Source organism: Rousettus aegyptiacus, unplaced genomic scaffold (genome assembly GCF_014176215.1).
Source record: "Rousettus aegyptiacus isolate mRouAeg1 unplaced genomic scaffold, mRouAeg1.p scaffold_m13_p_2, whole genome shotgun sequence".
Taxonomy (NCBI): domain Eukaryota; kingdom Metazoa; phylum Chordata; class Mammalia; order Chiroptera; family Pteropodidae; genus Rousettus; species Rousettus aegyptiacus.
This window is the reverse complement of record NW_023416295.1, coordinates 20,792,943-20,816,679: the sequence shown is the minus strand read 5'-3', so window position 1 is coordinate 20,816,679 and position 23,737 is coordinate 20,792,943. Positions and strand designations below refer to the sequence as shown.

At 36.1% G+C, this 23,737-nt stretch overlaps 1 protein-coding gene across 16 annotated transcripts in view; it reads left to right on the top strand.

Annotated features, from left to right (window-relative positions):
• The window catches only part of UNC80 (unc-80 homolog, NALCN channel complex subunit), a 187,607-nt gene that overhangs the window by 117,598 nt on the left and 46,272 nt on the right, over positions 1-23,737 (top strand). For 14 of the 16 annotated variants that reach the window (XM_036236392.1, XM_036236400.1, XM_036236394.1 and 11 more), the window contains 13 exons: positions 2,772-2,953; positions 3,554-3,685; positions 6,040-6,226; positions 6,797-6,928; positions 8,765-8,908; positions 11,532-11,632; positions 12,853-12,939; positions 15,930-16,113; positions 17,697-17,791; positions 19,297-19,386; positions 20,121-20,222; positions 22,061-22,241; positions 23,369-23,637. In XM_036236392.1, the coding sequence (XP_036092285.1) occupies positions 2,772-2,953; positions 3,554-3,685; positions 6,040-6,226; positions 6,797-6,928; positions 8,765-8,908; positions 11,532-11,632; positions 12,853-12,939; positions 15,930-16,113; positions 17,697-17,791; positions 19,297-19,386; positions 20,121-20,222; positions 22,061-22,241; positions 23,369-23,637 (1,886 nt within the window). The remainder of the gene's footprint in view (positions 1-2,771; positions 2,954-3,553; positions 3,686-6,039; positions 6,227-6,796; positions 6,929-8,764; positions 8,909-11,531; positions 11,633-12,852; positions 12,940-15,929; positions 16,114-17,696; positions 17,792-19,296; positions 19,387-20,120; positions 20,223-22,060; positions 22,242-23,368; positions 23,638-23,737) is intronic. The other 2 variants (XM_036236395.1, XM_036236384.1) reach the window with 1 other exon arrangement.

Genomic DNA, 23,737 nt, shown 5'->3' with positions numbered 1-23,737 from the left:
CTTGAGAAAATAGTCATGATTAAAGATCTGATGAGAGTTCATTTGATAAGGAAATGTATTTACTTCTGTGGCATATAATAATTTAGGATAATAATTGGACAGTAAGAGCATTGGCAAATTTCTAGAAACTTGAAAGAGTTTCTAGAATACTTATATTAGTAACATATTCCTATACATGTAACTTAAGAAAGTTTATCATCACTTCTTATTGACAATACTTCCTACATAATTTAGCATACCAAATAAACTTGATTAGTTTAACATCTCTTACAAGGTGGGAGACAAATTCTTCGAGATTTTTTAGGAGCTCTCGGGGAAATCTAAAGTTACTTTGAGGTCAAAAAGACTCCATTTAGAATTTGATTTTGAGAAGTTGTCAAAATGTCAAAGAAAAAATGAACATTTGACTAAATAGGATCTAGAACCATTATGAAATATGCTTAATTATCTGTTTAACTAAAATGACAATAGAATATTTTAAAGGCAAATACAAAAGGTTATATAGCTATGAACAAAACTTAGTTCTTTTAATGGTGATAAGACTGGGCTTTCTTAAGTAATCAAAGACCTGATGAAGACAAGAAGCACAGCATACTAGTGTGGTAAGACACAAAATCTTTGCTTTCCAGGTAGATTGATTACCCAAAAGTTAAAAAAAAAAAAAAAAACCTTCGCAATTCTTTATCAACAACAGACCAATTGTCCCAAAAAACTTTGTCCTTTCACAAAGTAAAAACAAATTCTAATTTTGCACTAGTATGCTTTTGATATTCAAACTCATTCTTTATTTTTATTTTTATTTTTTATTTTTTTTTATTAGACGAGGCAACCCTTGGTTGACCTCACAGATTGCAAGGACCTTGCCAGTTTACAATCCCTTATTTTTTTATTTTTTATTTTTTACACCTACAGCACCTGGTCTTCCTAGGTGGTCTCCCATCTTACTAACCAGGCCGATCCTGCTTAGATCCTGCTTAGCTTCCGAGATCAGATATCAAACTCATTCTTTAAAATGTTGAATATGCCCACTGCAAATTCAGTCATTTTGACCACACATAAAATTCTTTTTCCAAGGTTCCTTTTCTACACACCTCTACCGCTTTTAAAATATCCATTCAGGTTTTGTCCTATGGTTTTTTTTTTCTCTTTCTCTCTCTATTTTTCATTCTGGAATAACTAGTCATTTTACTTTCCTTTCACAGTTGTTTCTTTTCACCCTTACTATATCTAAGTAGTTTTAATTATATATATATTGATTAGAATTCTTAACCATTTCAAAGCCTTTATTCCTAGTGAAAACTAAGAAGTAAACATTGTGAACCATTGTTATGCCAGCATTGTATGGATTGGCAAATTTATAAATACATTGCACAATTTCTAGAATTATATTTTTCCTCATAGTAAAATTTTCAGTGTGGCACAACGCATGTTTATTAATAGACCCAAGGAAGAAGATCTTGAACTAAGCTGGAAATAAAAAGATTTCTACATCTCAGATTTAGAGCTGTATTTCTTTGAAACATTTTAGTAAATCCTTCTACATTTCTATCTGACCATATTTTGGGGTGGGGGGGGCAATCTGATGATTGCCAAGTCAAATTTCTCAGGACACAAAATCAAAACAAACAGGAAGGCGGTAGCTATTCCTGGGAGAAAAAGAATCAGTAACCAATTTTTTTTTCCTTCCTGCCAATCTGAATTTATAAAGGAAGGGACAGCGTGAATTTTTACCTTCCTGTCTCAACCAGGCACCACAGATAGAGATCTGGGAAAGCTGACTTTTGAAAAAATTCATATCCTTTGCCAGCTTCTGCTGATCTTCCCAGGGTGCCATCAGTAGGCTCTGGAGTGAGTGGGGTGTATCAGCAGGTATTGTCCTTGTCACCAGTAACTGTCGAGGCCTCACACTAGACCCAGTCCAGATTAAGTTGGACTCAGTCTTATTTTTAAGACTGATGCAGTCTGACTCAGGCTGGTTTCTGGACCCAGTCCAGAAAAAGAAATGTTCAAATAAATTCTGAAGGCTCATGGCACAAAAGTTAAGATAACTTAAATGACGTTTTGAGGCTCTGGGGAAAAGTACGAGAGAGATTTTAAATTATGTTTTTATAATTGCCACAGGCTCCTCCATCTATGCTATAGAGAATTTATATATATCTCATTATTCACTAGCTTTATAATTTATGGCACCCAACTTTTCTATAGTGATATTTATATTTTCTGGAAATTTTAAAAAAATGGTACTATGATTTATGAAATCTTTTTTAGCTTCTCAATCTCTTCTATCTTTAGGACAGTTAAAAGTTTCTAATAGAGTCTACAATGTAGATATTGTTTTTATTATCATTAATGCAACCCAAGCAGTTTTTCATTGATATTTTTATGTATTGTCCTAGGGTTACTATGAGATGACTCTACACATTTCCTAAAAAGAAATTTCATTATGTAATTTCCTTTTTTTTTTATTTGCTTCCTCTGGCATTTACTTTTCACTATAAGCCAAAGGAAGCTTTGCATACAATGAGCTATTCTACTGAAATATCATGCTGTCCCTGCCTTTTTACCAGATATTGGAAGAATGTGGATTTTACGAAAGCTGATGTTTGGCTTCCAGTGCTGAGACAAGATTTGCTTTTGCCGAGGCTAGTGGTCTGGCTCTATTAGCTCATGAGCCATTTTCAAGGAATAGGAGCAAATTCTCCTTCTCTCCATCCTCAGAAATCAAGCAAAATTAAAAGCTGTGTAGCTGATGAACTGTTGACTATCTCTAGCTGCCATGTTCCTGCTGTGTGCGGTGAAAGTCCCTGAGGCCGTGTCCGACATGCTGATGTCCGAGTTTCACCATCCAGAGACCGTGCAGAGGCTGAACGCTGTTCTCAAGTTCCACACGCTCTGGCGATTTCGCTATCAGGTCTGGCCGCGGATGGAGGAGGGAGCACAGCAGATTTTTAAGGTGAGGGGTACTTCCCACATGGGGATGAGAGTAGCAAACCCAAACCAAGGCTTGTTGAAATGCTTTTACCACAAATCCACGGTGTATGGCCCAAGAGATGCTTCTTTTCTTTCTCTCTCTCTCTCTCTCTCTTTCTCTGTGTATAAGTAAAACTAACTTATATATGAATGAATTCTTGTTATTAAAAAATTAAAATATAGAAGAATATAGAGTGAGAAAATCAATTCTCTGTAAGCCTCTAAATGTTACTCCCATCCCCAGAAGTAAGTACATAAATGTTTGGGATCTAAACATCCAAACATTTTGCCATATATATATATATATATATATATATATATATATACACACACACATATATATATGTATATATATAACAGATAGATGTGGTTTTTTTTTTTTTTTTTGGAGGATGTGATGATTAACACAAATAGAGATCATTTAGTTGAAATTCTTCATTTTATTAATAAATAAACTGAAGCCCAGAGAGGTTCATCCTAAGTTCTGTAACATCCTGTGTGCCATAAAATGATGTCATCATTAAGACTCATTCAAGCTTATTCTCCATCTGACTCACCTCATTCTTCTGATATCAACTAACAGATCCCGCCTCCTAGTATAAACTTCACCCTGCCCTCACCAGTGCTTGGAATGCCATCCGTCCCAATGTTTGACCCCCCGTGGGTCCCTCAGTGCAGCGGGAGTGTCCAGGACCCCATTAATGAAGACCAGTCTGTGAGTAACAGGCATTTTCTTTCCCACAACTTGATGCTCCATAGTGTACATATAAGAATGAAGAACAATAAATATGTAATATGATTTGTTTATTTTTGTCATAAGAATGCAAAAACAACACAGAAAATCACCCACAAAAAGTTTTTGTTCTTGTGAATAAAATAGAAAGAACTAACATCTGGTAGTGATCATTTGCAGACCTCCAAACCAGCACAGTTTTGTTTTATAATTAATGGAATAGCCACCTTACGAAGCTATTAAAAGTATTAGGCATTGATTTCTTGGACAAAGGTAACACTGTTGCTTCTATTTATTATAAAATAAACTTATTCATTTAACCTATAGTACATAAGCTATTTAAAAGTTATTGATATTGACCCTGGACAAATAAGAAGAACTGGCAGTTCTTGTTTCCTTGTTTGGACCTTGGTCTGTTCTTCATCCTGTCGATCATCAGTATCATCATCACAAACATCACTCTGAGACCTCAGGTCATAGCTACCCTAATGTAGCACTGCTATATGTAATATAATGTATAAACAATTAAGTTTAGAACACATTCTATTTACAGGCAAGAACCAAGAATATGTAGGTGCCTTTTGAAAAAAATGAATCCTAAAAAGCCTTTTTTTCACCTGTCAAGTAGCATTTTTTCTATATTATAAGAGTAATGTAGAAAATTTTGGAAATCTATGACTATTTCCTCAATTAAATTTACATGAGATTTAGGGCAATTGGTACATAACTATTAAAGATTTTTGCTCTATTTCATAAAATAGCCCCAGGAATGTTGTACCATTTTACCCTTATAAAAATAAAATAGGAAAGTGTCTTCCTTATTCACATTAACTAGTGTTATTTTTTAATACCACTTCGAATGGCAAAAAAAACAAAGTTATTGATGTTTTTATTCATACTTCTTTAAAAGTTAATTGAATATGTTATTTGAACATGTTTTCTAGAGTGCGTAGTTTTCTTTGGAGAACTGTTTGCTTGAACTCTTTACCCATCAAAATTTTTTACTTGAATTCTACTGCATACAATAACTTTGTATCTGATGGTTTTGTTTCAAAGAGAAAGGCATACCTGGTTCTTCTCCCATATGTGCAGTAATTCCAGCATTTGAACCATTGGTGTAATGATCTTTGATTTTTCTCCCATACAGGCGATGGATTCATTTGAGCCAAGTACACTCTCTCTCCCAAGTTCACAATGAATTTCAAACCAAGTCCTCTAATGCTATACCCAGTTCTTTTTCTCTCATTCCATAACTGTTAACTTACCTTATTATAATCAACTGTCTTAATCCCTGACTTTGAAAATGAATTGCCATTTGGCCCATCAAATGCCCTTAATTGATGTTGTGCCATTCATCATAGGAAAATTTTAGTCTTGTGTTAAAAGACTAAAAACCTTTAGTCTTATTCATAAAGGGGGATTCCATAAATGCAGCCCTTTAGAAGAGTGACCAACACCCCTTGTCTGTCTACAAAACCCTGTATATTACTACTATCTATTAAAGAGATATGGAATTACTATTGTGCATAGACATTGCTTCAAATTGGTAACAAAGAACTACAGTGGTCATTTCCCTGCTCTGAGACCACTGACTTCGTCCCCAAAGCTATTGGAACTTGTCTCAGCATAATCATCATGGTTAAAGCAGAAATAGAATAGCCATTTTGCATGATGAATCATCTCTCCTTTATTCTTCCTTGTTATGTCTTTACTGCTGGTAAACAGTCAAATTTTATATTCACCCTTAGTAATACTATTCTCTCTCATAATTTCCATTCAGTAACTTTGTTTCTACAAATGTTAAGTATTTACAGTGTGTCATTGTATTTATCTACAAATATTAAGTGTTTACAGTGTGGTAGTTACTTGAGATACAAAAATGAAACAAATTACATAACTACTTGGTTTTTATGAGAGATAGATCTAACTAAGAGAAAGTCCGAACTTTCTCTTTTATTAATCTTATGAAATAAATGTTCTTCATATAAAGCCAGTTCAAAAAATTTAGGAAATGGGTGGAGTATTAAATTTTTTATTTGATTTTAATGTCTAAAGAAGAGATCATTGACATCACCCTTTGGTGAAATGGGGTTCTTGCCAGAAATTACAGATATTCTTGAAAGATTATTCTGATTAAATGAAAAAAGAATCACTCAGTTGTACATAATCTGAAATCTTGATAGAAGAAACAAACAAATAAATTTCCATGAGACTAGATTGCAGGTGCCCTATTATTTTTTGAGGACAAACTCCCATATTTGTGAAATTCATTGGAACACAATTTATGTCTTGCAAAAGAGTTGCTATTAAATAAACTTGCCTTTATGTCTCTATAGAAATCCTTTTCAGCCCGGGCTGTGTCCCGCTCCCATCAAAGGGCAGAACATATTTTAAAGAACTTGCAACAGGAGGAAGAGAAGAAACGTCTTGGTCGAGAAGCCAGTCTCATCACCGCCATCCCCATCACCCAGGAGGCTTGTTACGAGCCCACCTGCACACCCAACTCAGAGCCAGAAGAAGAAGGTGCCCTCAAACTACGAGACTTCTTGGGGGGGCTGAGTCACGAGAATGGAAAAGGACTTGCTTTGAAATAAACATAGATAGTTTTATATGAAATGAGATGAAATGTTCCCTCTACCTCCCTCTCACCTCCTGACACTGTCCAAAGAGAGAAACTTTTTTTTTTTTCTAAACGATTATATTGGCCTGTTTTTAGAGGAGGATGTTAGCCATGAATGAACCAATGGACCAAGAATGGACCAAGCAGTGATAGTGATTCAGGGAACAGCTGAATTCAGAGTGTTTATTAAAGTAGATGCAGTAAATTCTTTCACCATTAAAAATGGAGTTAGTCCATTAATTACTTTCAACCTGCACAAGTACAGACAATCTGTTGGTATCAAAAAATGACTTAGTAATCATTCTAAATTCAGTGATTCTCTACCCTGCTGTTGTGAAATCTTTGGGAGAAATTTTCTGTTCTGTAATATTTTTTCCTTTCTAAGTACATGTGATGTAAGATACAACTATAGTTGTGATGATAACCATTTTGGTTATAAAACCAAAGTTTACATTCCCCATTTTCTTTGCCAGTAGAAGAAGTCACCAATCTGGCATCCCGCCGACTATCTGTCAGTCCATCCTGTACCTCCAGCACTTCGCATAGGAATTACTCCTTCCGCCGAGGGTCAGTCTGGTCTGTGCGTTCAGCTGTCAGTGCTGAAGGTACATATTCTTGCAAATGTGTTATTTATTCCTCGTGACTTGCGTGTTTTGAAACATTTTCTAGTTAATATTATCTCACTTTATTACACTACACTCTTGTCATTAAATAACTTGTTTCATGACTTGAAATTTTTTTAAAAAAAATATTGGATTGAGTGGAACCCTAAAAAAAAAGTATCATTGATTTTACCCAGCAATTGTACTTTATAAATTGACTGTATTTTAATTACATTTCATGTAATCATACTGCCAAGGTTTCAGTAGACATTATTCTAACCAGTTAACAGTTTTCTACCCTGAGTACATATTACAATTAACTTGGGAGCTTTTTTAAAAAAATGCCGAAGCCACACCCAAGACCAAATCAGAACATCTATGGGTGGGACCCACACACCAGTTTTTTAAAAAATCTACTTAGGGTATTCCAGTGTGTGGCCACGACCCAGTAGGATGCTTTAAGATGCTGTGCTGGAATAATTAAACAACCAAAAGAAGTCCAAAATTCATACTTCTCCTGTAATGAAATCTGATTCCAGGGGAGAAAATGCTCTTCAGTCTCGAGAATTTTAAAAAAATATGCTTCTCTAATGATGTACAGCTGTCTGGGGCTAACTGCTTCATGATTAGGAAAATTTCATCACTGATTTATAAAGGCATCAAAAAGTTGTACATAAATGATGCTTTATGATTATACGGGTTTTATCACTGATTTCTAAAGTCATATTTAAAAGTTGTACAGAAACCGATAGTTCTCAACCCTTGTTTGCACAACCCTTGGGAACTTCAAAAAGGACCATTGCTAATTAATCACAGCTTATGGAGACTGGGCCCAAGGCACATGTATATTGTTTATAACATCTTTATTTAGATGTTTACGTACCACAAAATTTGCCCTTTTGAAGTATGCAATGCAGTGATTATTAGGATATTCATAGAGTTGCAATCATCATCACTATTTAATTTTAGAATATTTTTGTCATCCCCAAAAGAAAGTCTTATACTCATTAGTCATTTGTTATCTACCACTTCCCTCAAGCACTGGCAAGAAATAATCTTTTTATTTCTATGGATTTGCCTATTCTGTGTATGTCATATGAATGGAAACATGCATTATGTGGCCTTTTGTGACTGGATTCTTTGACTCAGCATATTTTTTTTTCAATATTGTTACATGTTGTTCTATGTATCAATTCTTCATTTCTTTTTATTACCAGATAATATTCTATTTATTGATATACCATATTTTATCAATTCACCCGTTAGTAAACTTTTGGGTTGTTTTTACCTTTTGCTATTAGTAATTAATTATGCTGCTATGAACAGTTATGTACGGATTTTGTGAGGAAAACTACCAAGCTGTTTCCAAAATGGCTATATCGTTTTACCTTCTTACCGAAAAGTATGAGTGTTTCGGTTGCTCTACATCCTTGAATAGCCATAATAATCTTGGAAATGAAGAACAAAATGGGAAGACTCACATTTCCCAATTTCAAAACTTAACTATGGAGTTGCAGTAATCAAGATTCTGTGGTATTATGTAAGGATGGAAATACAGATCAATGAAATAAAATTGAACAATCAGAAATAAACTATTACATTTACATTGATTTTGTGTTTGAAAAGAGTGCCAAGAAAATTAAATGGGGAAGGAATAGTCTTTTCCACAAATGGCACTGGGACAACTAGATATCTCTCTCTCTCTATATATATATATATATATATTAAAAAAACAAAACAAACAAACATGTTAAATAAGTAGGCCTTGAGCTGAGAAGTTATTGTTGTGTTAGAGTTACAATACTGAAAAAAGCACCCTGGTTATGTCTTCCTCTTCAGACGAGGAGCACACCACTGAACACACCCCAAACCACCATGTGCCTCAGCCCCCACAGGCGGTGTTCCCAGCATGCATCTGTGCAGCAGTACTCCCCATTGTTCATCTCATGGAGGATGGGGAAGTGCGAGAAGATGGAGTAGCAGGTACAGTTTTACTCGTAAAAAACATCAATAACTCAAATAAAATACGTAGGCTGTTTCTTGGATGTAGGACAGTAGATTGTTCTTGGACAGTAGATTGGCCACACATTGAGTTGTTTTGTGCACATATTATAATTATGAGTTTGTATTATACTGTACTAACACTTTCTCCTCTTCCTACCACTTTTATGACTAACAAATGCGTTTAAAATAGCTAGTTGGGTCCAGGAGCATTATTTATAACCAGAGAACAAAACAACACTAATTTGGCCACATAGAAACCAAAGAGTGATTGTGGCCGCCTTAGAAATCTTATCCATTAGCTTGACATCGCTAATGTCATCTTTCCCACTTGATTACCTGTCTAGAGATGCTACCTAAAGAGAATAGTTGCAAGATAAAATGATAAACTAGAGGTAGAGGTGAGTTACATTTGTAGCAGTCAGCAGGTTACTATTAATAATAAAATTTAAAAACTCTATAACTAAGTAATTATTTTTTAAAACTCCAATAGAAAAATGGGCAAAGGATATAGACACAATCTTATGGCCAATAACATCTGTTAACAACATTGCTATATAAAACAATGAAATCTTACATTTTAGCTAAAATATTTCAAAGATTATTTTAAATGAAATTACCTGTAGTTGGTAAAGATTCAGAGAAAAGAATATTTTCACACTTTGCAGATGGTAGTATAAAATTAGATACAAGCATTTTGGAACAGAGTTTTACAAAATGTGTCAAAAACCTAAAAAGTATGAAAACCCTTTAACGTAGATTTTGACTTCTAGCAGTTTCCTAAGACGATAGTGAGGACTCTATAAAAGTTTATATAGGACAGTCTACATTGCACATTATTTAAAATAACAAATATATGAAAAGAGTTTAAATGTCCACAACAGGCAATTAATCATAGTACTTCTATATGACAGGATTTTTTGTGCATTAGGAATAACATTCTAGAAAAATATTAACATAGAAAGTGTTCAATATATTGCTAAACTGAGTACCAAAGAATATTTTCTACATAATATTATTTAAAATACATGTAAATATATGTATCACATGTATGAACGGACACACTCCAAAATGTTTGTAGTTGTTTCTGTAATTGGTAGACTTACTAGCCTTATTTTCCACTTTTTTTTTCCTCTACATTTCATGTTTCAAGCATGAAACTGTCTTACTTCAGCAATGTGAATAAAAATAATATTATAAAGGTAGTTTGTAACAAATTTCAAGCTAAGAAAAACCCACACCTATTTTAATTATTTATAAAAACTAAAACCTATATTTACATCTCTTGTTATTATTATATAGCTCTTAATTTTAATTGGATGGTTAGTTTCTGAAGCAAAAAAGTTATCATTTATTTAAAATATAGGCTGAATGACAAATTCATGCTAAATTCTATACCCCTAGTTTAGAAAACTAAACTAAGTAAACCATTTAGACTGAGGTTCATCCAATGCTTACCCATCATTCACTTTCACTCACCTGCTTTCTTAACACTTCAGGGCAATTGTAGTCTGACCGCCTTCCCCAAAGAAGTAGCACTGTCTTTAACATTAGGAATAATTATTTATTCCAAAGACATCCATCATTAGAAGTGAGAGCCTAATTATTACTAGCTCAAGTACTTTATCTTACTAAAGGAGACACTATGTAAAGCATTCATATGAACAGTAAAAGATCATCCCTAATCTTTCCACATTCTAAAGCAAGGCATATTTTCTAAAAAACCAAATAATTACTTAAGAATTTCTCCATACAACAAATAATTAAATATGACCAATTTAATAAATACTACTGCTAATATTAAGGTGATTTCCAAAACAAAGATTCACAAATGCATTCTTTTTTAATTGAAATATTATTGACATATAACACTTAGTTTTAGTTGTAAAACATAGTTATTTCATTCTATAGATGGATATATATAGTGTGAAATGATTACCATAATAAGGGTAGTTAATATCCATCACCACACAGTTACAATTTTTTTGAGTTCTGATAAGAACTTTTAAGGTCTCTCCTAGCAACTTGAAAATATACAATATAGTATAAACTATAGTTGCAAAGTTGTACATTACATTTCCAGGATTTATCTTAGAAGTGGAAGTTTGTACTTTGACCACCTTCACTAATTTTCCCCCTACCCCAACCTCTGCCTCTGGCGACCACCAATTTGTTCTCCGATTTCAGTTTTTGTTTTTGTTTTTTTTTTAATTTCACATATAAGTGAGATAATACAATATTTTCTTTCTCTGTCTGGCTTATTTTGCTTAACATAATGCCCTCAAAGTACATCCATGTCATCACAAGTAACAGGATTTTCTTCTTTTTAATTAATGATGTTCCATTGAATAGCTCAAATGTATTCTTTACAAAAGCAATGCTAATGCCTAACAACCATCTGTACTTGTTTGTTCCCTTTTTTGTTGTAGGAGAAAATGTTCAGAAATAACAAAAAGAACAAATATTTACCTTTCAAGAGTTCACATAATCTTTTTAAGGAAAAAAAAAGAGAGACTAATTAAAGCATAGTAAATTATTTGAATACTTTATCTAATAGGTTTATTTCCATTTAAGATGAATGTTCAATTTTCTTTCTCTTCTAAAGTGAGTGCTGTGGCCCAACAAGTCTTATGGAATTGCCTAATTGAAGATCCATCAACAGTTCTTCGACATTTTCTGGAAAAACTAACCATCAGCAATAGACAAGTAAATTCTTCTTTTTTTTAATTGTATAGCCTTGTGTGTAGCACTATTAAAAGCAAGCAATGACTTTATTGTGCTGTGCGTGCAGCACCAATGTCATCTGACACAAAGGTCTCCACCCCCCCGGGCCATAGACCAGTACCGTCCATGGCAGGAGATGAGTGGCGGGTGAGCAAGAGAAGCTTCATCTGTATCTGCAGCCGCTCCCCAGTGCTGACCTCGCTGCCTCAGCTCCATCCCAGATCATCAGGCATTAGATTCTCATAGGATCACTGGTCCCTGGTGCCACGAAGGTTGGGGAACCACTGCTCTGACACATAGCCAATGAGTACTTTAGATAATGATAAAAATGAGCAATATTAAACTTTGCTGTTTCCTTTCTAATCTCTCCATCAACTAATGTCTCCATAGCGTATGATACACTTCTAGGTGTGACCCTATGACCCTAAGATAAAGATTCTCAGTCCTTTAAACAAAAATTAAATTCAGTATACTGTTCTTAGTATTGAGTACATCTACTGAATTCTGATTGCTTGGTATTCTGTGATGGAAGCAGGAGGATTTTTAGAATATGTAGAAACTCTTCATTAATCAAAAAATCTAATTTATCAGACCACCCTGTAAGATTATGACGAATAAAAGTAGTTTTCTAAGCAATGGTTAAATACACTGGTGATTAAGAATTATTTGTTCATTCCTATGTTATGGTCCAGTTCATTAGAAGATTAAGCTTAGTTTCTGAAAGGTAAGATTAATTACATTTCCATTTAGTCTCTGTTGGCCTAGCTTTATCGCTTCCACTCAAAACCTAGGAAGCAGAACTATGAAGTTCAATAAGCCTAGTTTGTTTAATGGTTTCTCAACATAGATCCTCCTCACATTTCCATCACACCTGGCAGCCCCAGCAAATAGAGTTAACTAAATATACAGTTTTCCTGTGATTTGCCTGTGACCTATAGAAACAGTCTAAATTTTTTTTTTTTTTTAAAAAAGTCGTCTAACAACTACTTAGAGATTTCATATGTTAGCTCTTAGGAGAAGGTGTTACAGTTGGTTAAAATACTATGTAACGGATATCACATATGCTGTATTAAAATGTTGTACATAATGGAAATCAGCATGTGGGTAAAAGTTAAAATATCCACCTCCCTGCTTTTCAAGAAGTTAATTTTATTTCCTACAGCATGGCAACCCAATGAGATATAGAAATTCTGTTCTTTCAGGATGAGTTAATGTACATGCTACGCAAACTTCTCTTGAATATTGGAGATTTTCCTGCTCAGACATCTCACATCCTATTCAACTACTTGGTGAGTTTCAACCTCCAGTGGCTTCTTTGTGTTCATTTCCAAGTAGGAAGAAGCAACATGAGAAAAGGTCTTGATACTGTGGCTGTAGGTGAATTGTGGTCAGCTAAATTCATGACTGTGTGTCAGGGGAAGCCCCTATTTCTAGCACAATCCTTGACATGTGGTGGGTACTCAATAAAATGTCCTTTTCCTCTGTCTTTTTTTGACATTATACAACTTCCTTATGTTAGTTCTTAATTTTGGTTTTCTGTTGAGGAAACATGTCATTTTTAGCCATTTTCCCTTTTCCTATTTCATTGTTTAAACACACACACACATACACACACATTGTCCTAAATGGAAAGTATTTGTGAGTGTATTTTTCCATAGCAACTATCTGTGCTTTAAGCCACCCTGACATCTCCTTCCTGAACCCTTCAAAGTTTACTAGTTTCTTTGTGTTCTCCTTACATTCTAAATGAATATGCAGTTTTGGGACTGTTGACATGATGCCTGTTCTTTGAAATTGCACCTCGATCCAGGCAGAGAGATGAATTTCCATGCAGAAAGAACTTCTCTCTCCCTCATGATCATCAGTCTTTTAGCGGTTTGTGAAATAGAAGAGTTATTCATATACATGTGTAGAAGAATGATAAATTTAACTTATGCTACAATCTGATGTGCAGAGAAAATTGTAATTCCTTTCTGTTGTTTGTGACTGATTTAGTTTTCCTCCTGAGTACCCACCGGCTGGTTGACATGGGAAGAAAATATAAATAAGTGTCCAATCCAGTTTTAAGTTCGGACTGATAAAAATAATAAATAGCACCTTTGGATAGGTTTCAGTCTCTTTTGGCTAATGATACTTGGTTTCTATAAATTTTCTTCCATCCCAGCTGCTTTCATCTTTAAATTCTATGTGGAAGTGGGGAGAAAAGGTCCTTTGTTCAGTGTTCTAGCCCTTTTTCAATGTTTGATCTGGCTTCTCCCTTCCTGAGGCAGTGCTCTTTATCTGGCTGGTTGCTGGATGCCCGGCTGGCAGGAGCCAAATAGCTTGGGACTACTTTCCTCCCAGCGGTGCTGCTGGGAGGCTCAACCTCACTTCAGCTCCTGCTGGTGCTGTAGACGTGCCTCTGAGTTCTGTGCATGATTCCTATATGGCTCCAGCTTAGGCAGTCCCCTAGCTAGAGTGTCCCACTCAAGTGACACCAACCTGTGGCAAGTCTATCTAGAAAGCTCTTTAGCTAAGCTTTCTGCTACTTTTTGGTCCTGTCTACACTACACAAAAACCAAAGATAGATTATCGAAGCCAAATATCAGAGCCTCCCTCAGTTTAAGTGTGTGCTCTGCCAAGTTCATGTTCATCCAGGTTGGTATCACAAAGCTCTGAGGTGAACTCCTGTCAGGGTACAATGTGAAACTATAGGCAAGGACCCCATCAGTGTTCCTGCCCATTCCCCAGGTCACCGGATAGGGGAAGTGCTTTCCTGGACCACTGTTCTCTGCCATCTTTAGCCCTGGGACAAGGAGATGGACATTTCATTTCCCTATTGCTATACTTTCCTGTCAATTGCAAATGAGCCCTAACAGTAGACATAGGTCCTCTTTATCCTTGTGCAGCTGGGTAATTGATAAGCCAGTAGAGAAAAAGATAGATAACACTTTGGCCTTGCTGTATAGTCTTATTTTACATGAATGTACATTTCTGTTTTTGCATCTACCTAAACCCTAATCTTCCCCTGAATCCCAAGCACATAGATGCTTCTGGTAGACTAGGGACAGGGTCTTGTACTGAGAATGGCAAAACAGTAAAAGCAGAGTCATTTTTAAACCAATACCCTATTATATATCGTTTTTACAATACAATAGATATGTGTAGTAAGGATGTTGGGAACACTGACCCGTCTCTTGCCCAGAAAGTTTTAAGGGAATACATCTCCAAATCCTCAACTTTCAAATATGCACTAGCACTTTATGAGCAAGCCTGCCATCTCAATCATCATTCTCCTGATCTACACAGAAAGGCTCACTCTGATCATTACAGTTTGCACAGGCTACATTGATAGATATGTAAGACAGAGAAAGAATCTGATGTACTGTATTAATTTTAATACATTTCTGGCTGATCAAGGTACTTTAAACCCATCAGACTTCCCACCTTTTCCTTTCTTTTATAGATTTCTACTAGGGTTGAGATTTGGCTCTCTGTAGGGTGGGTGTTCAGCCTTCAGAACCACCAAAACAGATTAAGTTAGTGACACATTCTTTCCATGTCACTGTAAAGTTTTCTAGGATCTAAAAGCTTTTCAAGAAACATGGATAAAAGCCATGGCAAGTGTGTGGGTGGAATACTTTTACTATTTTTTTTTTCTGATTTTTGTTGTTCATTATTAAATAAGGTAGTTAAAAACTTATTCTATCAAATTTGCATTTCTTTCTAAATTCGATGAAATACACATTCCAATTACTGTTGTCTTATTTCAACATATAGAATATTTAACATATTCTACTTCTATTTACAAAAATTAAATTTATAATGAGACATTTTAAATGTTAGCTTAAAAAATGTACAGAACAGCATAGTTTTTCAAAATTATTGAGAGGACACAAGGACTTTTAAGTTCATCAACTTAGCCAAGCAGAGTGTTCTTAGGTTCAGACTTTTAGATATAACCCAAGAGTGTTTGGGCAAACATCACACAGAGATTAATTTGAGGTATCCTAAGAACCTGAGCTACCAAGTGACTCGAAGCCTGGAAAAATGACCTTCTGCTTTGCTCGTAAGAAGTGACCATTTTACTGATACATAAAAATATACAGCAGCCTATTCTGGTCAGCTTTCCAGTTAGGCCCTCTCCTGTTTATTGCCGCTGAAAGTGTTGGATAAGCATTTGAACAGAAAAGGAGAAAGCACAAAAATATATTTGATTAAGAAAAGAAAAGCCAGGAAAATGAGAATGTGAGCTCAGGATTACTGTGGCATTGTGGACTCTTCCTGTTCTGCCTTTTAGGTGGGATTAATTATGTACTTTGTGCGGACCCCCTGTGAGTGGGGCATGGATGCCATCTCGGCCACTCTGACTTTCCTGTGGGAGGTGGTGGGTTACGTAGAGGGCCTCTTCTTCAAGGACCTGAAGCAGACCATGAAGAAGGAGCAGTGTGAGGTGAAGCTCCTGGTGACTGCATCAATGCCAGGTAATCCACTACTGCTTTTGGATGACATAACTTTTTTTTTTTTAAAGAGTATAAATAACTTTTCTAAAGACCAAGCTTCTTTTTCATTCATGAGAAAATTTCCAGGGTTCTGACCTTGCCGTTGAGTGCTTCAAAGAATTTTTGTTTAACGCAATCTGAAGAAATATAATAGACCCTTTAAAAGTCAGCAGTTGCCAGATGAAAAGGGAGACATCAGAACTGAGATCCACGTGAATCAGTCCTTGAAGGGCTGCCAAGGTTGAAGATTTACTTAAGTCTATCTCAGAGGGCCAGCTGAACTGAGAGCCTTTTAGAATGAATGTTTGGCACTGCAAGGAGAATAATATTGTTTGCATGGCATGGACCCCATTTCTTTGTGAACTCAATGAGAGATGGCTTTATGAAAAAGTGGGAGGGGAAAAGCAGGAAGAAGAATTACAAAAGAACATGGAGTGTGATATGAACTCTAGATACAGTTCCTTTTCACTTTGGATAGCTTGTCTTTCTTTAAGATAAAAATTTTGCCGAGCCTTTATCCTCATGCAGTGACTAAGAAAATATGAGATGATACATGTGTTGAAATAAAGAAATAAAGTTATATAAAAGAACAAAGGTTCTGGCAGCAAAGCTGCCTGTGTTAAAATCATAGAACTACTATTTATTGTCTGTATAATTAGTATTAGTTATGAAAAAGTACATCATTTTTCAAGCTTTTTTTTCTCATGTGTAAAATATGGATGTAATTCATTCTTCACAATCATGAGAAATGATTGAGTTTAAGTATGTAAAATACTCTCTGTTGCACCTGACTCAGGATGAGGAATCCATAAATGGTCATTGTATATTTATATATGTCCTCTAGATGATCCAACAAAATGATCAATTTTTATTATAGTGAAGAAACTCATATTGTCATTCATACACTTAAAAAACAACTCATTAAAATTAAAGCATATCCTTCTATTCACAAAGATTCGTAATTAGCTAGTGAAGTAGAGTAAGTACTTTCTCACTGGCTTAGCAGAATACAAAGAAGTACATTTGAACTACATGTCAGGTACTTGTTTTGGTTTTGCTAATATCTCTGTTTATATATTCTCAACATATTGCTTGATCATCTCATTTAAAATATAAGATATGTTACTTGTTGCAATACCTAAGGTTTGAATTCTGACTTTCCACTAAATAAATGTGTGTCTTTGAATAAGTTATTTATAAGTTTTTGCTTTTAAGAGTAAATTCTCTGTTTCCTCATTTGTAAGATGAAAATAAAAATACCCAGATCATAGGGTTGCTGTGAGAATTAAATGATTATGCACATAAAATACATGAAAAAGTATTGAGAACTTTGTAAATGGTAGCTATCATTATTTAATAATAAGTAGATATATCGAAAACATACATTTAACTATAAATAAAGGAGTACAGTTTGTACAATACACAATTTACTTTAAGCACTAATAGTAATAATCATATTACTGATAATATTAATAATCACCTTACTGATATTTTACTATTTTGTGCTTTAAATACAAATTTTCCTATAGTACAAGTCAATTTATTATGATTTTTGCTTTCTTTAGGTACCAAAACCTTGGTAGTTCATGGGCAGAATGAGTGTGATATCCCAACCCAGTTACCAGTCCATGAAGACACTCAATTTGAAGCCCTGTTAAAGGTAGAGATGACTTTTGACAGAAATGATTTTTTATTTGCACAATGTTTATGACCACTTCAATGATCATCCAGCTGACCATTAAATGGCATCTTTCTATCTTCAAATGAGCACGTGCATTTATTTACCTCTTCTAGAATCTGTTCCACTCTTGTGTATTTCCTCAGTTTCCTTGAATAATTTCCCCCTCATTTACTGACGTTTTAGCTGTGCAGAGAAGTAGGCAAAACCATGTGCAGTTTCTCTCAACGACAGCAGCACCTTGACACTCTGTGGTGTACTCTCGACTCTCCCGAGAATGCTGTGGATTCCTGCCTGAGAGCTCCCTGGCATCATGTGCGGTCATTCTGGAGGCGCCCTGGATTTACACGAGAACACAGGAGCAAACTTTAGCTGTCAGCTGAGGATCTGCCACAGACGCTTTCTGTGGCATCTAGTTGAACAATATGCATTCTTGACTTGTCACTGACAGAAATTATTGGAGAAAGAGAAAACATAAAACTTAGAATAAATCGAGTGAGTCAAGAAATTATTTTTAATGGTTATGGAAGTTATTGCCCTCAAAAGAAATGCAATCCATGGCTACACATGCCTGAAAGGTTTTTAAGGTAAAGTAATAAGTAAACCAGTACAGTGATCCCCTCTGGAATCACTACTGTTTATTTATCTGGAGTCCAAACTTTTGGTAATATGACTTCCTAGAATATAACTCTGGGCCCAGACATAAGTAGAAAAGACTTCTGAAAAATTCAGTTTTGCCAAACTCGTATATTTTATTTCAGTATAAAGTGTTGTTAAGCCTCTTTCAATCCAAAACCAGACATCTCCAGAGAATTTCTAAGGCCCAGAGAAGCAAAGTTCAGCCACCACCACATTTTCCTGCTCACATTGAATGGTAGGATAATGGGAAGGCAGACAGAGTGAGTCCAACTCAGGCTCCACTACAACCAGAGGGACCTATATCAGACAATAGGACCTCTCTAGTCTCAGTTTCTTTTTCAACAGTACTGGGATACTAGTGCAGGTTGTACAAGTTATCTACATGGAAAACATTGAACTTGAAATATAGAATATAATGAAGGCTCAGTGCATTATAGTTTGTATTATTCTTAATGTTACTAAATGTGCTTTCTTCCTGATATTGAGACTAGTAGATACCACTATATCTCCATAGTTCATCACTCAATCTGAATTATAATTGTACATCTTTTAGAGTTATGAGAGAAGATGGTTTATAACATTGTTAGTCTTTATTATATCATTCTTTGGATAACTATGTATCCAAATCCAATGTGTATCCATACATGTGTGTGTGTTGGGCACACACACACACACACACACATACATACATATAATATATACAAAGTGTATAAAATATATATATACACACATATATAAAATTCCTATAAGAAGTTACCTTGTTTTTATAATATTTGTATTTTTCAGCTTGCTACCTGTCACATAATATGTTCTCAGTAAATATTTATTAAAATTTATTGTTGTTCTAGGAGTGTCTGGAGTTTTTTAATATCCCAGAATCCCAATCAACACATTATTTTCTCATGGATAAAAGATGGAATCTTATCCACTACAATAAGGTAGGACTATGCAGTAATGACACTCACATTAAAGTTGTGGCGAAAGCTCATCATGCCTTTCCTGAGGGCGGCTTGCACTGGGAGAGGCACTGCTATTTAGAGGTTAGCAGTATTGACACTTATGTCACACCACTGTACTGTCCATGTGGCTGTGGACTAGCCACTTTACCTTTGCATTCTTCAGTTTCGTTGTCCGTAAAATGAAGAGGATGATAATAGTATCTACTATAGGGTTGTTGTTATAATTAAAGGAGATAATCCAAGTAAAGCACTTCGTTACTCATTATTATTACATCCAGATGAAAAACTAAGTCGCCCATATAATAACAGCTTGTGGAATTTTAATGCTGTTCTGGTTCCCCTTTCTGTTATGTTAAGCATGACTAGGTGACCTGATCTAATGAGCAAAAGGGGACTTCAAGAAGACCACCGACATCACTTTACAGTGACTTTCTTCTTCTAGAGTGTCATTCAGTAAATTGCCTTTAGCTCCTTTGCTCCTGAGAGCGCCCTGGTATTTGGAAAGGGTATCGAGCCTGGGTAATTTGAAGCTTCCCTGAGGAAGGGGTTTACCTTCCCCGGGATTGTGTAGCATGGGGGAATATAAAGTACTAAGAATCAGATCCATTAGAGAATACCTACCTCTTATTTGTCTGACCTTTGGATAAAGAGGAAATGAGAGCAGAAGTTTAATCATTTGAACTCTTTTTTGTCTTTGTGTCATCCCATCACAGACCTACGTTCGGGATATTTATCCTTTCCGGAGGTCAGTATCTCCACAGCTGAACCTTGTGCATATGCATCCCGAGAAAGGGCAGGAGCTCATTCAGAAACAGGTGCCTGACTGCCTCAGTTTTATCCTATGGTTTTGCCATGTCGTGGAGATGGGGGATTTGTAAATGTGTCACCAACCCTGAGATCCTGTGAATCTGTTTAAAGAGAGAGGATAAATGGGGCGTTGGTCAAGATGGGTCCCCCAAATAGTATGTTAATTAAGTTTTATAAATTGGATCATAACGTAAAACTATTAAGAAACACTCACCTGGAGTAATGCTATGATGAATCATTGGGTATAAATAATAGAAATCTTCTAATTTATTTACCTACTAGTTTCTAAGAATGAATTTTTATTCCATATTTTTATAAAATAGGATTAGAAGTACATATAATGTAACTATTAGAAGATTGTCCCAGGGGTTTAAACTAGTTGGAACGAATAAATAGGTAAAAGGGATCAATGTAATACATTTGAAAAAGCACTGAACTAAGGTCCAGAGATTTGGACTCAGTCCCACCTCTGCCACTGACCAGAAATCTGTCCTTGGGAATGTTACTAACTTCTCTTAAAACAGGAAGAGATGTAATCAAGCACTTGCACTTAGATTTAAGATTGAAGAATAGAATAATGTTCACATATCTTATTGCAAATCAAACTTTGGGCTTAAAGAGATTCACTATTTTGCATATAAAATATAGCTGTAGTATACAACTCTATAATGATACAATTTTAATATGGTCTATGCATGACAGATTTATTTTTTATTAACATTTATTTGTAAGTGATTTACATTTATTAATAAAATGTTTAAACAATAATTTCAAGATACTTTATAATTTCAATTTTTCTGCAATAGCAAGATGCTAATTTGGCATCAACTATCCCAAATTACTTCAGGAGATGAATAAGAATGGAATAGCACTAGACCACTCAAGTAATTAAAAATATAGTTACCATTAACTATCTAAATTACATTTAAAAGAAAGAAAATACCAAATGTGTTATAAGGTGTGAGATATTGGGCAAAACTGTAAGATCTTACATTTAAACAGTTTCTACAACAATTCCCCCCAAAATTACCCCAGCTCCTGATTTTGGGAGCAAAATAACTAAAGCCATCATCAATGATGGCACTTCACTATTTTTTTCAATTTCATCATATTTAAGAACATCCTTTAAAAGAATAACATAAAATGGGCCTCGTGCTCTGTCTGCCCTCCAAGTTGAACCTTAAGACTTCTAAGCCCCTTGGGGAGGTAACAATATCTAGGGCCATGGTTCTAGCCCTGAAGTTTCTTTAACGGCTGCTCACTGCTCATGCATGCCCTAATCACATCCCCTGCCCACTGATCATTAGCAAAGAAATAACCAACAGATGCCTATGCCATCTGATTCTGGGGTGAAAAGGGCACTAACCTAGATTCCATCAGCTTCTGTCCCAAGATAGATTTTTTCCTGGATCCTTTTTCGGTCTTTTGTAAAAAGTCAAACCCAAAATTGACAGGAAACAGCTTAAGGCATTATCGGAAACAGTAGAAGCAATTGGAACTGACTGGCTGGCTCCTGTTGGAGAAGGTCTCCTATATTATGACATCCAGACAAATAGCCTTCATGTAATATTGAACTATTCTTGACAATGCTCGCCTTGTGCTCCTCCAGCCTACAAACTCCGTAGGAAACATTTCCTTTTGTAGAGCAGACAGATGCAGGAAGTGAGAGTCAATTAAATGTGTGTTCTTTCTATGAGTGTGGGGGTGGGGGGAGGCATTTCTCATTTCACTTTTCCCCTCCTTAATTTTATCAGCCTGGTTGGCCTTTGAAGATTTTACTTCAGTGTCTTTACTTTTATAATTTTGGAGTTGCTGATTCTTTCATCCCACTTTTGTTTGTTGCTAGGTGTTCACTCGGAAGCTGGAAGAAGTAGGGCGGGTTTTGTTTCTCATCTCCCTGACCCAGAAGATCCCTACAGCCCACAAACAGTCCCACGTCTCCATGCTCCAGGAAGACCTCCTCCGACTGCCCTCGTTCCCTCGAAGTGCTATCGATGCTGAGTTTTCACTCTTCAGTGATCCTCAAGGTATTAAGAAGAAAGCATGTCCCCTCTGTGCATCTCACGCCCTTGTTTTGTCCTTAGCTGGAGAGCATCCTACTCGACAGACAGTTCTATAAGGCAGTGGTTCTCAGCCCTGACTTTGCATCAGAATCACCTGGGGGACTGGATAAAACACAGATTGCTGGGCCCACCCTCCATTTGGGAATTTCTGATTCGGTAGCTCTGGAATGGGGCCCAGGAACTTGCATTTCTCGTTGTTTCCGGGTGGTGATGATGCTGCTATTCTGGGGACCAAACTTTGAGACCACTGCTCTAAGCTAATCATATGCAGTTGAAGGAAGTTGTATGGTATTGTTAGGGGAATATTTGACTAAGGGAAGAACAGATATTTATATGAAGCTCAAGAGGTGGCAAAACGATTCTACAGTGACAGAAATCAGACCAGGGGTTACCGCTGGGTTGGGAGAATGAATTTCCAGGAAAGGGACATAGGGGAACTTTCCGAGGTGATGAAATTGTTTTTGTGTTGATCGGGGTGGTAGTTACATGAGTGTTTATTTTTGTCAGAACTCATTCAACTCTACATTTAAGGTCTGTGCATTTTACTCTTTCTGAATTATACTGAATTGAGAAAGAAACAGAGACAGAGAAACAGAAGGAGAGCCGCTTGGAAACCTTGTTCTGTTACTCGATTATTAAGTTGGGACAGTTTACTCAAATGAGCATACCTGTGCTCAACATCTTCATCTACGAGCTCCAAAGTAACAGCAGAAAGAGCTTTAGTCTGAGTAGGAGTCAAAAGACCAAGCATTAGTCCCAGCCCTGCCATTTTCCTTCTGAAATAACTTTTCCCTCTGAAATAACTTTTCCCAAAGCTGCAGCTTATTCTGCAGCAACATGCTGCAAATGTCTGCTCTGTCTTGCCCACAGAGTTGAATCAAGGAAGCGATGCTGAAAGTCCTTTGAAAACTAGGAAGTGTTGTTATCCCAATGGCAGCAATATCGTGCTAGGAACCACTTCAAAAGTAGATTTTCACATCTCGGGGTGGGAACCAACAGAAAACAGCAGCGCCCTCGGATTCGACTGCCCTTGCAAACAGGCAGGATTGGCGTGAGGCTAACTCTGTCTCTGCCATATCATGTTCTTACAGCTGGGAAGGAGCTGTTTGGCCTCGACACTCTTCAGAAAAGCTTGTGGATCCAGCTCCTGGAGGAGATGTTCTTGGGCATGCCGAGCGAGTTTCCCTGGGGTGATGAAATCATGCTTTTCCTCAACGTTTTTAATGGGGCTCTGATTCTTCACCCGGAGGACAGTGCCCTGCTCAGGCAGTACGCTGCCACTGTCATCAACAGCGCTGTGCATTTCAACCACCTCTTCTCTCTCAGCGGCTACCAGTGGATTCTGCCCACCATGCTGCAGGTACCTAGGCTCTCCTCTCCTGACCTGAAAATTAACCCGAGTACTACTCGCCCAGCAGGGCAACAAGAAGTTTCTGTACTGAAACTTTTTAATGATGGAG